Below are 13,221 nucleotides of genomic sequence, written 5' to 3'. Positions count from 1 at the left end.
CTTGATCACACAGAGGCCACTATGACATTATATGCCTGGACCAATTTTCGTGGTGTTTTGTCTCAGGGAAGAGGCATCCTAGGGGAGTGCCAGAGAGATGGGGGAAGTGTTAGTTAAGGGAACAGTCAAAATATATCCAGCATTCTCTACTTCTCCATCTTTTTGTGTATGATTTTTTGTGGGCTTATTTATTTATTATTTATCTATTTATTTATTTTTTTTTTTTAGATAGGGCCTTAACTCTGTTGTTCAGGCTTTCCTGGAGCTCACTGTGTAGCCCAGGTTGGTCTCAAACTCATGACAATCTTTCTTCCTGCCTCAGCCTTTGAAGGGACAAAATCCCAGGTTTGAACTGCTAGGCCCAGCAGGTTCACAATCTTACACAATCTACGTGTGATGCTCACCAAAGATTCTAACAGTCACATTAAAGATGCATAGGGATGCAAAGGAGTTATCTACAGCTGGGAAAAATGCTATCTGTAGACCTTCTTAGGGGAGGGGTCCACCAATATTCAGGAAACATGGTGTCTATGAACTAAAGCCAAATGGCACACGCTTGTACCACAGCAACGGACTCTGTCCACCATGGATAGACATGAAGATGGTGCCCTTCCGTTAGTGTTCTTGGAAAGCCAGCTCTGTCATTATAGCAAGCCTTATGACCAAAATAACATGACATTTTTTATCTGTTTCTCAATTCAGATGCATTAATTTTTCCACCCATACAAGTGGCTAAATCTAGTCCCTTTTCTACTGCAATGGTGTGTGTGTGCACATATATGTCATATGGAAATCTCTCGATTGAATATTTTATACATGTATCACATATATGCATATATAAATTCATACTGTGAGGTTTGGAGGTCATGGTGTTTGGGAAGAAGTTTTGAAGTGTGAGATGCTCTGAGTTTTAGACATCCTGTCCATACATAGACTGAATTTCTCTGCATGGTAAAGGAAGGAAGAGGCTCTTTCTACATCAGTCTTTGATATGAAAGGATGGAGGGGGCATCCATCTCACTTAGAAAGCACACTGGCAAGGTTTACATGTGACTAAGAGAAGCAAAGGACAAGGTGAAGGGATAGCAGCCAACTCCCTATGCTGACCAATGCCCTGGTCCACCTTAGGGGGCATTGCTTTTTGGAAGATGGGATGAAGCCCAAATCCAGGGCTTTGTATGGGATAGGCTGACACTCTGCTGATGAGCAGAATCCTGAGCTCTTATCTGCAAATATTCAGGGAGCAAGTTGCTAACTAGATGTTCATTACAGCACAGGACAGTAGCAAGATCTCAGCTTCCAGAGAAGTTGTGTTACTGGGAAAACAGCAACATCACAGCTTGAAGACAGGCCTTCTGATATAAGAGTGGGGCTTTTTTATTCCCTGAAAGGTTCTGGTCTGATATATTGGTCTTTATTGTTTAATCCTGGTGGGAAAGACAAGAAGGTTTTTTTTTCTTCCAATTCTTATTTTTGTAGCAAAATTCTAGGAACTACATTTTGTTTGCTATCTCTGTGAATATAAATAAAATATTTGTTTATAAACTAGGAAGGAAGTGGGAAGAACCATCTATCCTACTTACAAAGGGAGAATGTGTGGTCTCAAGAAAGAACATGTCTGTAAACCTGGTTGGAGACCAGACAATGAAATTAAAAAAGCAAACAAACAGAGGCAAGACCAACATGGGACAAGACTCGTTTCTTCTGAAGTCAGATGACTGTTGGCAATTACAGCTAATTCTCACTGAACATTTGCCATGTAGTAAGGGCTGTCCAAAGCTTTCTACAGATCAGTTCACTTAATTCTCAAGGTAACACAAAAATGTATGTTTTCTTCCAACCCAACACAAGGAAGCTAGCATGTAGGGTTTTCAGTCAGCAACTTACAGATCCCAGGAACTACAGATGGAGAAGCAATATACTAGCAAAGCTGAAGACTATTTTAATAGGGGAGAAAATGTCCAAGGCTCCTCAAAGTCTATCTGTACATAAATTAAAATATTCAAACTGAATTAGAATGATCAATATTCTCTGACTTTAAACTTTTAAAATTCACTTTTAAGATCATGAAATCAATTTACAGTGATGATATAAAATCCAAACCCTTGGGCTGTTGGTAAGAGGCTGCTTTGAGAACATGTATGCAGTGGTTTGAGTAGGTATGACCCCCATAGACTCACGTGTTTGAAGGCTTGCCTCAGAGAGAGTGGCACTATTGGGAGGCGTGGCCTTGTTGGAGTAGGCGTGACCTTGTCTGAAAAAGTGTGTCTCTGTGGAGGCTGGCTTTAAAGTCTCTTTTGCTCAAGATACTCCCAGTGTGGCACACAGTCCCCTTCTGCTGCCGGAAGATCAAGATGTAGACCTCTCAGCTCCTTCTCTAAGACCATGTGTACCTGGCTGCTGCCATGCTTCATGCCACGCTGATAATGGACTAAACCTCTGAAACTGTAAGCCGGCCCCCAATAAAATGTTATCCTTAAATAAGAGTTGCCATGGTCATGGTTTCTCTCCATGGCAATGGAACTCTAAGACAACTTAATGTCTCTTTCACTACTGTATCTACAATCAATTACCTGTTCTTAAACAAGCAATATTTGAGAGATAGGGTGCTTAATAGGCTTTTAGCCTGCATAGGACTATCAGATGATTATATTATGCCTAGGAAAACCCTGAGTGCTTAGCACTGAGCATGCATAAGCACAAAAGCTCAGTCATGTCCGACATGCGTGGAGCGGGGAGCACAAGGCCTTCACAACTTACAATTCTGTTTCTCGCTGATGATGGAAAAAAAGTGGCCTCGTCTTCAATGAGGAAGAGTTCCTGCCGGTGTCTGCTGAACTGGGCAGTGAAATATTCAGGGTGAGGATACTTCACAGCAGCTGGGAGCTTCACCGGCCCGAGCATGTAACTCAGGGGTGTGTACTTTGGCCGTGGGATGTCACTCAGCTTAATCGGCATCTTGATTCCCAGCACTTCAGCGTAAGTGACTAGGACCTCCCACGGGGCATGAATCTTCACAAAATAGGTTCGCCCATCCTCAGAGTTCTGCAAAAGAAAAGAGGCATGAAAGAAAGCTAATGAAAATAAGACTTCAATTTATTCAACTTTAAGCAACTTTTAAGGGAAATAAGATTGCTCTCAGATGTTTATGCACGCGTATTATGGGAGTTTGAAGGGGAATGGCCTCTGCATGATCGTATGTTTGAATGCTTGGTCCCTAGTCTGTGGGGTTATTAAGGAAGGATTAGGAGGCGTGGCCTTGGAGGAGGTGTGTCGCTTGGGGGGAAGCCCACTCTAGGCCCAGTGTCTCGCTTTCTGCCTTCTACTTGTGACTCTAGATGTGATCTCTCAGCTGTTCCTGCTTTCACACCTTGTCCCTCCACCATATATTCTAACCGTCTGAAATCATAGGCCCCAGAGAAACTTTCTTTTATGAGTTGCTTTGGCCACGAGGTCTTATCACAGCGAGAGAAAAGAAAGAAAGGCATGTAGTAACATAGAAACAGACCATATATGTGTGTGTGATACATTATACACATGTGTATATATGCATGCCACAGGGAGAAAGCGTTACAGTGACCCATGCAGACAGAGAATTGTGTTTAAAATATACTTCAGAGCTGTGCCTATGCTATCACAACATAATCAATGTCATCTAAAACATACTTCTCGACATTATACTAATTTGAAGTGAGCTTGACCTCAGGATTTTGTTTAGATAATTATATGAGGTTATTAATATATTATATTATATATTTTATGCTTGTTGCTAGGTACTTCCCACTCACTTTACTCATTTAATTCATAGAGCTCACAGGAAGGTCTACTACATAGAAAAGTAAGTTACAGATTATGTTGTACTGCACCTCACTGACTACTGGCCTGTGAAAATGCAGGTCTGTTGTCTCCATGCACATTTCTGTAGTCAAAATATTTACGTATTGTTCCAAACCCAACGCCTATCCAGCCAAACATGAACAGGCCAAAGCCCCACTTAAAATAAGATCCTTGTGCAATTTATCAACCGTAGTTACCATTTTGTCTTCAACCTCCAACTCAAGACCTGTTTTTCTGAGATTTTGTTCAAACTCTCGTCTTCGTTCCTGTGGCAAAAACAAATGAGAGGGTGGTGCAGGTACTCTGTGGTAGTGGTCAGTGCCAGCATGACCCTCTGTCTTAGCTGGCAATGCCATGCTAGACCTTTGTGTTTGCTGGTGGTGCCAGGGTAACCTGTTAGTTCATGGTTAGTTCACCAATCTGTGTTAACTGGCATGCCTGGTTAACCTTGGAGATGGCTTATTGAGAGCTAATCAGAGCCAGGATATAAGGCTGTGCTTCCAGAGGGCTACAGGATTTCTGTGGTTATACATAAAAGTACCCTACAAAACATCCCCACCTTCAGACCATAAACAGCTTTTGAAATATACCGTAATTGACAAAACTATGGAACTACAAAATATGAATGGTCTCCAAGAGACAGGCTTTATTTGAAGATATGCACAGTTTTAATGCATGATTTAAAATTATGAATAAAACCTCTGGAATACACACACACATACACACACACACACACACACACACACACACACACAGAGGCTCCTAGTTGGAAAGACTCAACATCACAAAGACCAGCGATCCTCAAATAAATTACAGTTCTAATGCCACCACAGGCCAGCATCTTATCCTGTCTTTTGTCCTTGAATAGCAAGAGGACTTTCAGTTAGAGAAAGAAGAAAGGTTAAGATTTATTACAGGTCATTGGTTTGCAAATAATAATTACTTGTAGGATCGAGCAAACCTTCTAGCCTTCACTGTGACTGAAGTGTGAACATTTTCAGGAAGGCCTCACTAGGCTGTTCAGAGCCATTTATGACGAATAGGTACTTTTACCTTGGGGTTCTGACAAGTTCCATAAGGAATCACTTTAGTGTGTTCTTCCCATTTCCAGAGGTAATACCAAGGGGCCTATGACCGTGAATACCCTCCTCATTCAGCCATCTTCACTAAACTACACTTCTACAATATAAGGTATCCTGCAAATTTCTAAAAACCACATCAAACCGCAGTAGGAATGGAGGATAATTTCAGGTGCTGCATCCAGCACCAACAGAGTGAGTGGCGTTTTAGTTGCAAAAACAAGACGTTGTGTGAGTTAAAGCATCATTGACAGCCCCCCTCCCCAGAGTTCAAGAGAACTGATGGCAGAGCTAAGAGCGAGTGCCACATCATTAAACATTACTTAAAACATTAATGTCTTTGTGGTTAATGAAACTCTTATATTTCTTAAAATAGTTTATACTTTTATCTTATGTGTATGAGTGTCTTGCCTGCATGTGTGTTTGTGCACCATATGTGTGCAGTGCCCACAGAGGACAGAGTAGAACATTTAATATTCTAGGACTGGAGTTATGGACAGCTGTGAGTCACCGTGTGGGTGATGGGAACCAAACTGAGCGTCTCTGGAAAAGCGCTCAGTGCTCTTAGCCACTAAGCTACCTCGCCATACACCTTCTTGTAGTTTTTGCACGAAACTTAGGGGTTTCAAGAAATCTATGACTTGGTGTTGCCAGCATACTGATCAAAATCACCATACATTGCACTAAGATGTATAAGAACCAAAGAACATAACTGTACCCTTTGTTTCTAGGAGTGATCTTATTTATAAGTGAAGAAAACAACATCAAGTCCTGTGCCTCATCAACCTATATTTATGATATGCATGATACTTACGTTAAAATTTCTCTTGTCATATTTTGTAAAATAGCGATTTTTTAATCAATTATACACTCATGTAATCATGAATTTACATAATTATAAAATTAACTCAATACCAAAAGAAAAATGGTTAAAGATTACACTATTTCAATCAGTCGACTTAGGTTTCTTTTTGAAAAGTCATGATTTAATGAGTAATAAGAGATGTGTGAGGGTAGCCATTTACATGAGCAAGAAAATGTGTAAAAGGAAATTCTAGTTGAGGAATTTCCTCTAGGTGAGGAAAACTTTTATCTGTGAGAGGGTTTCTTCATATAGATCCTTTAAAAAAAAGAATGATATTGTTATCCCAATTTCCATGCAAATTATTTTCTATAGATATACTCTGAGAGATAATTTATAACACCTTGTAATAAATCAAGTTAAATATTTGTGTGTGCACATGCCAGTGCAGTGCTTGTGGAGGCCTGAAGAGGGCACTGATGCTCTGGAATAGGAGTGACAGGCTGTTGTGAGTTGACCCAGATGTGTGCTGAGAAGTGAACTCAGGTCCTCTGCAAGGGTAGCACATGATTTTAACTACTTGATCCAACTCTATCCTCCTTTGTAACTGTTAAAATTGATGAGTTTTACAAATAATTTTACAGAATTATACATGGAGTACATTTGAAGAGGGGTCGGGCTTTGGGGGTCAGTTTAAGGGTATAACTTGTGGTTTAGACATTGTTGAAGTATGCACAAATATGTGAATGCTCACTGAGTTATGTGGCAGTGCAGATAATTATGGACTAGAAAAGGACGTTTTGGATTTAAAGCTGTAAGACAAAGTACTGTTGTCAAAGACATCAACCTAAGCTTTAAAAAAAATTGAACATTGAGAATTGTGCTCCATCTCAATGCCATTGCAAGAGACAAAGGAGAAGGACAGATTGACCAGGAGGAACTAGTGAAAGGGTAGAATGTTCCAGAGGATGTAGAGCCTCCCCGCCCCAGAAACAAAGAGAAGACACACAGCAGGGAATGGAATTAACTCTATGGAATGTCAACTAGCTGTGAAAACTGTTCTTGGTTGTTTATCTGACTACATCTGGAATGAACTACAATCCAGAAATGGAGGGCACTCCTGTGGGAGATTTTTTTTGCTTGGTTTGAAGTGGGTGAATCCACTTCTAATTTGCCCTTTGAGGTAGGAAGACACACACCTTTGATCGGGATCCTGAGGCAGGAAAACTCCCATTTAACATGGGCCACGCCTTCTGCTGGCAGCCTATACAAGGACATGGAAGAAGGAAGCTTTTGCTCCTGGCCTTCTTGCTCTCACCTTGCTAGCAAGTCCAGTCCTTCACTGGCGTCAGAGCCTACTTCTTCAGAATTGCATTGTCTACTGAAAACTAGCGGAGACATCCAGACTGAGGGACAGAACAACTTCTGAATTCTTGGGCTTCATGTTCATAGCCTGCATTGTTAGATTAGTTGGACCATAGCCTATAAGTGAGTCTAATAAATCTCCTTTCTCTATACATAGAAAAAGAGATTCATTCTTTAAGTTCTGCTGCTTCAGAGAACCCTGAATGATACATTAGTCAAGTGAGACAAGAACAGAGAAATGGATGTTGCTTTTTATGTGGACATGAACACTGATGTTGGGATGTATGACGTTTGCATATAGTACACAAAGAGTTGGTTTTATTTAAAGTGGATTTTGGCAATTAAATATAATATGGAGAAGGGTGATGAAGACATATGAAGCTGAGTGATTGCAATTGTTAACTGTCACGCTTAAGCTGCATGAAGATAAGAGGAGTAAGGAGCAGTTACTATGAAGGTGCCTACAGAACCCTACTTACTGCAGCTCTAGTCACATTGGCCAAATTATGGATCAGCCAGATGCTCATCCGTAGATTATTGTCTTAAACAAAAATGCCTCCCATAGGCTCCTATATTTGGATGCTTAGTCATCAGAGGATGGTGTTACTTAGAAGGACTGGGAGGTGTGTCCTTGTAGGTTACTGTACATAATCTGCATAGTATTCCTGTACTACAGGCTACACCACAGATTCCTATAGCATAACCAACATATGCTAAGGATTAGGGGTGGGTGTGGCTTTGTTGAAGGAAATGGGCGTGGGCTTTGAAATTTCAAGAGTCCATACCATCCATGGCTCAGTGACTTTCTCTTTGCAACTTCTCCATCACCGTGTCTGTCTATATGCCACTATGCTCCCTGCCATGATGACAATGGGCTAAACCTTTGAAACTGTAGGCCAGCCCCAATTAAATACTTAGTTTTATAAGAGTTGCTGTAGATACTGTGTCTTCTCAGCAATAGAAGCCCTAACTAAGACAACAGATGAGTGGGCAAGGAAAATGTGGCATATGCATGATGGGGAAGAATAAAACTTATGTCCTTTCCATAAAAATAACTGGAGATCAGCCTGTTAAGGGAAAAAAGCTGGCCTAACAGAACAAGTGTTGCCTGTGGAGTTGGGGAAGAGTGTGAAAGTAAATAGAGAAACATTAAAGATGGGGAAGAGAAATAGGTAAAGAAATGGGGGGGGGAGTGTGAACATGATCAAAATGTGTTATGCACATCTATAATAATGACACACTTTCCACAGACAACATCTGCTAATGAAGAAGTTTACAGAAAGGAGGGAGTGAAGTAAGGCTGAGATGGGGAGAGAGAAGAAGGAACAGAAGGAGGAAAATAAAAAAGGAAAAAATCATAGCAATATAATAGTACTTTTTCTGATCATATATATGATTTTAAAAAGGTTATGGGCAAGAAAAATTCGAGAGGTAAATTAATTAAACAGGCAAATTGAATGAACTTACAGAATTGCAGTCACTACTGATGATACAATTTTTTTTAAAGAAATGGGCACTTAAATTAGAAGCTAAAAACATTGGTAAAGGACAGGTAAGAACAGAAGAGACAAATGCAAAGATGAACACTTATGCATGTGCCGTGTCCCTGGATTTTCAGAAAGGAGTGGTGGGGGACAGAGTGACAGTGTCAACAGTGGGAGAAATAAAAAGAAGACCTGGGGCTGAACAAATGAAAATGAGGCCAATTTGATGATGTGCAAAACTCAGGAATTTTAGTAGCAAGTGAGAAAGAGTAAAGACAACAGGGTACTCAACCTGCGCAGTCCCGCCTAAGGAGAAAGACGGTCATGAGAAGCAACAGTACCAAGGAAGGTCCAAGTGTGAAGGGAGCATCCATGGGAGGCATAAAAAGATACAAAGATGGCTATCGTCTATGTATTTCGTAGGCAAAGGTGGATGGTTACTGGAACAAAGTAGAAAGATGCAAAGCTAAGGAAGCTCAGGTACTGGAGAATACATTCACAGTTTTCAAGGCGTTATCTGTGTAACACGTCATCATATAAATAGATACCTGCACACATATGTACGTGCATATAGAGCATTACATGTGTGGATTAACTCACTTGTTCATTGTTTCAAATCCTGTCTAGTTACTGAGCACTCATCATACTTTACCAGCATTCTGAGCCCCTGGGGTTGGGGCAACAAACAAGAAAGCACGCTTGGCCATGTGAACATTACCCTGTAGTCTTAGAGGAAGTAATGCAAAGTTCATACATAAACATAGTAAGTAATTAGTGGTGGAGTCAGGATTAGAGCTTGGCACAAAGGCTATTTTGTATTAGATTGATCGGCCATACACTTTGAAGATGAAAACTGCATGTGCTTGATAAGTGATTCCCCTCAACCTGTGCATTGTGACCTCTTGGGGGGGCATCCCATATCAGATACGTTGGATGGGGTGTTGGTCACCACAACATGAGGAGCTGTAATAAAGGGTCGCACCATGAGGAAGGTTGAGAAACACTGCACTAGATCTGGAGATAAATATTCTATCTGTGGGGTCACACATAGTATCAAAAGCAAGCTGTATGAAATGAATATCGGTCATATGGAAATAGAACTGGGACAAGGAGGGAAAAGGAGGAAAAGAAGGGAAGTGGACAGGAGAGGAGAAAGACGTTGCTACTGTCACCATCTCCAAAACAGTCAGAAAAATAAATGTTAGCTGTTTGGCTGTAAACGCGGTAAGTTCCTGGTCAGTTCTGTCTATAGAAGCTTGGTCTTGTTATTTACCCACTTCTCCAAGGTAAGCACTCACTGCCTTTAGCTCTGAGTCTTTCCTCACATCGTCCACGTAGGAAAGGACAAAGTCGATCTGCCTAACTCCGTCTCTGAAGAAGACTGAATCTTTGCTTTGTTCATCTCTTTGAAACTGTAGAAGACAACACATGACATGATTTTACATTGTTGTTTATTCCCAAAAGGCAAAGACATGAAGGAAGCTGGCTGTAATTTTGGCCACCACTTCATTGTTTTCCACACTTGACACAGTAAGTTATATGACAAACCATAACAGAAATCAGGCCCCTTTGATGAAGCAAGATTCCCACAGAGGATTAAATGATATATACTCAAGAAGGGATGAAACAAAGCAGCTGCATGCTTAAATATATTAACAATATGCTCTCACAAAAATGCTACAATTGGGCCAAAATGTAAGATGAAGATATTTACACATTGAAACTAAAAATGCACATTCAGACAGAAATATGTGGTTTTAATAAAACACCTTACCAATTAGTATACTATATTATTATACACTTTTCCCAGGGAACAAATACAGGCCAACTAATGGAGTCTCATTGTATTAATATAAACTGTTAGTGGTTACAGATGGACAAAATCAAGCTACAGTTAAGAATCAGGTAGCTGGCCAGATGACCTCACCATGTCTAAGTCTGTTATCAGTGTCTCAAGTGAGATAGAATCCATATTTTCTTGAGAGTGGTGTGGATTTTCTCAATATAATAATCAAAATTAAAAGTTTACCTTTCACATGAAGTTCAAGGAGTCCTTCCCTTTTACGGTAGCAAAACAAAACAAACAAAAAAATACTAAGCACATTTGATTTTGTATTCCTCACTCTTCATATGAATGGGGTAATATTTTGTACTTGTAACAGCTCTGTGTGAGGCTCAGCAACCTGCAAAAGTTGGTGACTGACAGCAGCAGCATCTCTCCCAGCTGCTTCCTGTAACTGGTGGATAGGGAGTTGGAACCCTTGGTTTTTCTCAGCAGGCACATCCTATGTGAGAGTCTTCTACGGTCCCTGTGCTGCTTTGCACTTGTCAGACTGGAGTCCCTGTAAAAGGGACAGGCGGTGCTCAGCCGCAAACAGGGAGACATTTTGTGCTTTATTTGTGATCTGTGAGCACAGTGATTCTATTTACCATGGGTTCCTGGCAACTGTGGTGGAGGAGGAAGAGGCTCTTAAGCGTGTGAGGAAGAGAGAGGGGAAATGAACAAAGAAACAAAGATAAAACTGTAAAACGAACGAATGAAGTATCTGAATATGTAACTGAAAAGGCCCCTGGCCTTCTCCCCTTTCATAAAAGAATGTAAAAAGCCTGAGAAAAATTAAGCTGCTATACTTTCACTATAAATCAGTTTTTAAAGGGAAAATAAATGCTCACTGATGCGGTTGTACACCATTATAAAATTAACATATTTGAAATGATCATACTGAGTGAGTTAAGCCAGAAGCAGAAAGACTCACATGATATAAACTCACTTATAATTGGACACTAGCCCAAGAGGCATGTCGCATGAAAGTCTTCACTTACCAGGAGATTGGGACAGAGGGGAGGACATCCTATTGGGACTCTAGGTGTGAGAAGTATGGGAGAATGGGGGAAATAGAAGGATCCAGAGGGTCCTAGAAACCTGGAAGAACATTATGACGGGCAGATCTGGACCCAGGGGGGTCTGTTCAAACAAACTACTGCACCAACCAAGGACAATACATGCAGTAAACATCGAACTCCTACTCAGATCTAGCCAATGGACAGGACATTCTCCACAGCTGAGTGGAGAGTGGGGACTGTCTCGGGCATGAACTCTGGTGGCCCATATTTGACCACTTCCCCTTAGTGGGGAGGCCTGGTGGCACTCAAAGAAAGAATAAGCAGGCTACCGGGATGAGACTTGATAGCCTATGACCATTTAGTGGGAGAGGAGGTCCCCCTCAGTCACAGACATAGGGGAGGGGAAAAGGGTGAAAGCAGGAGGGAAGGAGGAACAGGAGGATACAAGGGATGGGATAGCAATTGAGATGTAATCTGAATTAATTAATAAATAAAAATTACCATATTTGATAAACTCTACCAAAATGTACCAAAGACAATTATCTAGAGAGACATAATTCATCTACATGTAGCCAAAGGACAAGTGAGAGAACCAAAAACTCCCGCTTCGCAGTTCTGTGACCACCATGCCTTGCACAGTTGAACTTTTAAAAATCACTAATATTTTTAAGAAAGTTCATGTTGTTCAGAAAAGCTAACCCTAGAATTCCCTTGAGACTGGTGTTGCAAATGGTTGTGAGCCACCGTGTGTTGCTGAGGATCACGCCAGGTCCTTTGGAAGAGTAGCCAGCTCTCTTAAGCACTGAGCATCTCTCCAGCCCAAGTCTTCAGATTCTTAACAAAACTTGATTAGCGCCAAATGGACCAGAAAATGCATTCAATTTTGTTACAGACAACTGGATGCTATTAAAATACATCATGTTTTTATTTTACTGAAGGCATGATATAAAGAATACACATGCATACATATGTATGTAATATGTTTATATATATGTTTGTGTGTATATTTGTCCTTAGAGAAGCCCAGTTACCACAAAGCGATACCTGGTTGCCTTCTAGCTTAAAATGACTTTCATTCCGGGTGGTTCGTGAGCCTCTGAAGGTGTTTACATTGTCTGTGGGTGAAAATGGGTTTACACACCATGCTTTTAGGAAATGGAAATGATTGTCAACCAACAATCATCGTGGTTAAATGCCAGCAGCTTGGGAACCGAGAGTCAGCCATAAGTCCCTCCGTGTGGATGCATTTAGGACACAAAAAGCACTCAGGCTGTTACTACAGACACTCAGGCATAAGTAAGCATCAGCAGCCAGCACTGTTTTACCATAAGACGCCTCCTCAGGAACAAATTGAATCGCCTCTCAGGCTGTGAAGCAACCAATCGAGAGTCAGCAAATCCGGTTCAGGGTCAAGATTCCAACACATACACAGACGAATAAGACATGCTCAGTGGTAGATGGCTATGCTGAGACATTTCAGCCTCCAAGCAAGGTTGCTATTTCCTCAGAGGCGGGGTTTGCTTCCTTAAAGTAAGGCCGCCACCTACCGGCAGGAGTTTATCATAGCAAGCCCTGGTTTCAAAGAAGTCAGGTTAAAGCAAGGTGGTGGTGCTGACAGGAGCAAGACTGGAACCAGGCTGTTCTAGCTCGTTAAGTGCCAGCATTAATTCTTCCAGATCGCCACCACGCTAAAGCAGCCCGAATGGCTGCGTCGACGCCGGCCCGGGAGAGTCTGAGTCTGGCGAGCTTCCCTCGTGTCATGCCCACACCTGCTGTGTTACAGGGAATCTGATAAACTTTCCACTTCAGC

General features: G+C 41.3%; 1 protein-coding gene across 4 annotated transcripts in view; it reads right to left on the bottom strand.

Annotated features, from left to right (window-relative positions):
- The window catches only part of ANO5 (anoctamin 5), a 64,498-nt gene that overhangs the window by 38,125 nt on the left and 13,152 nt on the right, over window positions 1-13,221 (bottom strand). For 2 of the 4 annotated variants that reach the window (XM_084772149.1, XM_084772150.1), the window contains exons 4-7: window positions 12,737-12,778; window positions 9,866-9,979; window positions 4,035-4,103; window positions 2,761-3,045 (exon numbers count right to left, since the gene is read on the bottom strand). In XM_084772149.1, the coding sequence (XP_084628275.1) occupies window positions 2,761-3,045; window positions 4,035-4,103; window positions 9,866-9,979; window positions 12,737-12,778 (510 nt within the window). The remainder of the gene's footprint in view (window positions 1-2,760; window positions 3,046-4,034; window positions 4,104-9,865; window positions 9,980-12,736; window positions 12,779-13,221) is intronic. The other 2 variants (XM_084772151.1, XM_084772152.1) reach the window with 1 other exon arrangement.

This window comes from Acomys minous (genome assembly GCF_964271855.1).
Source record: "Acomys minous genome assembly, chromosome: 2".
Taxonomy (NCBI): Eukaryota; Metazoa; Chordata; class Mammalia; order Rodentia; family Muridae; genus Acomys; species Acomys minous.
The sequence above is the reverse complement of the archived record's forward strand: the minus strand, read 5'-3'. Positions and strand labels throughout refer to the sequence as shown.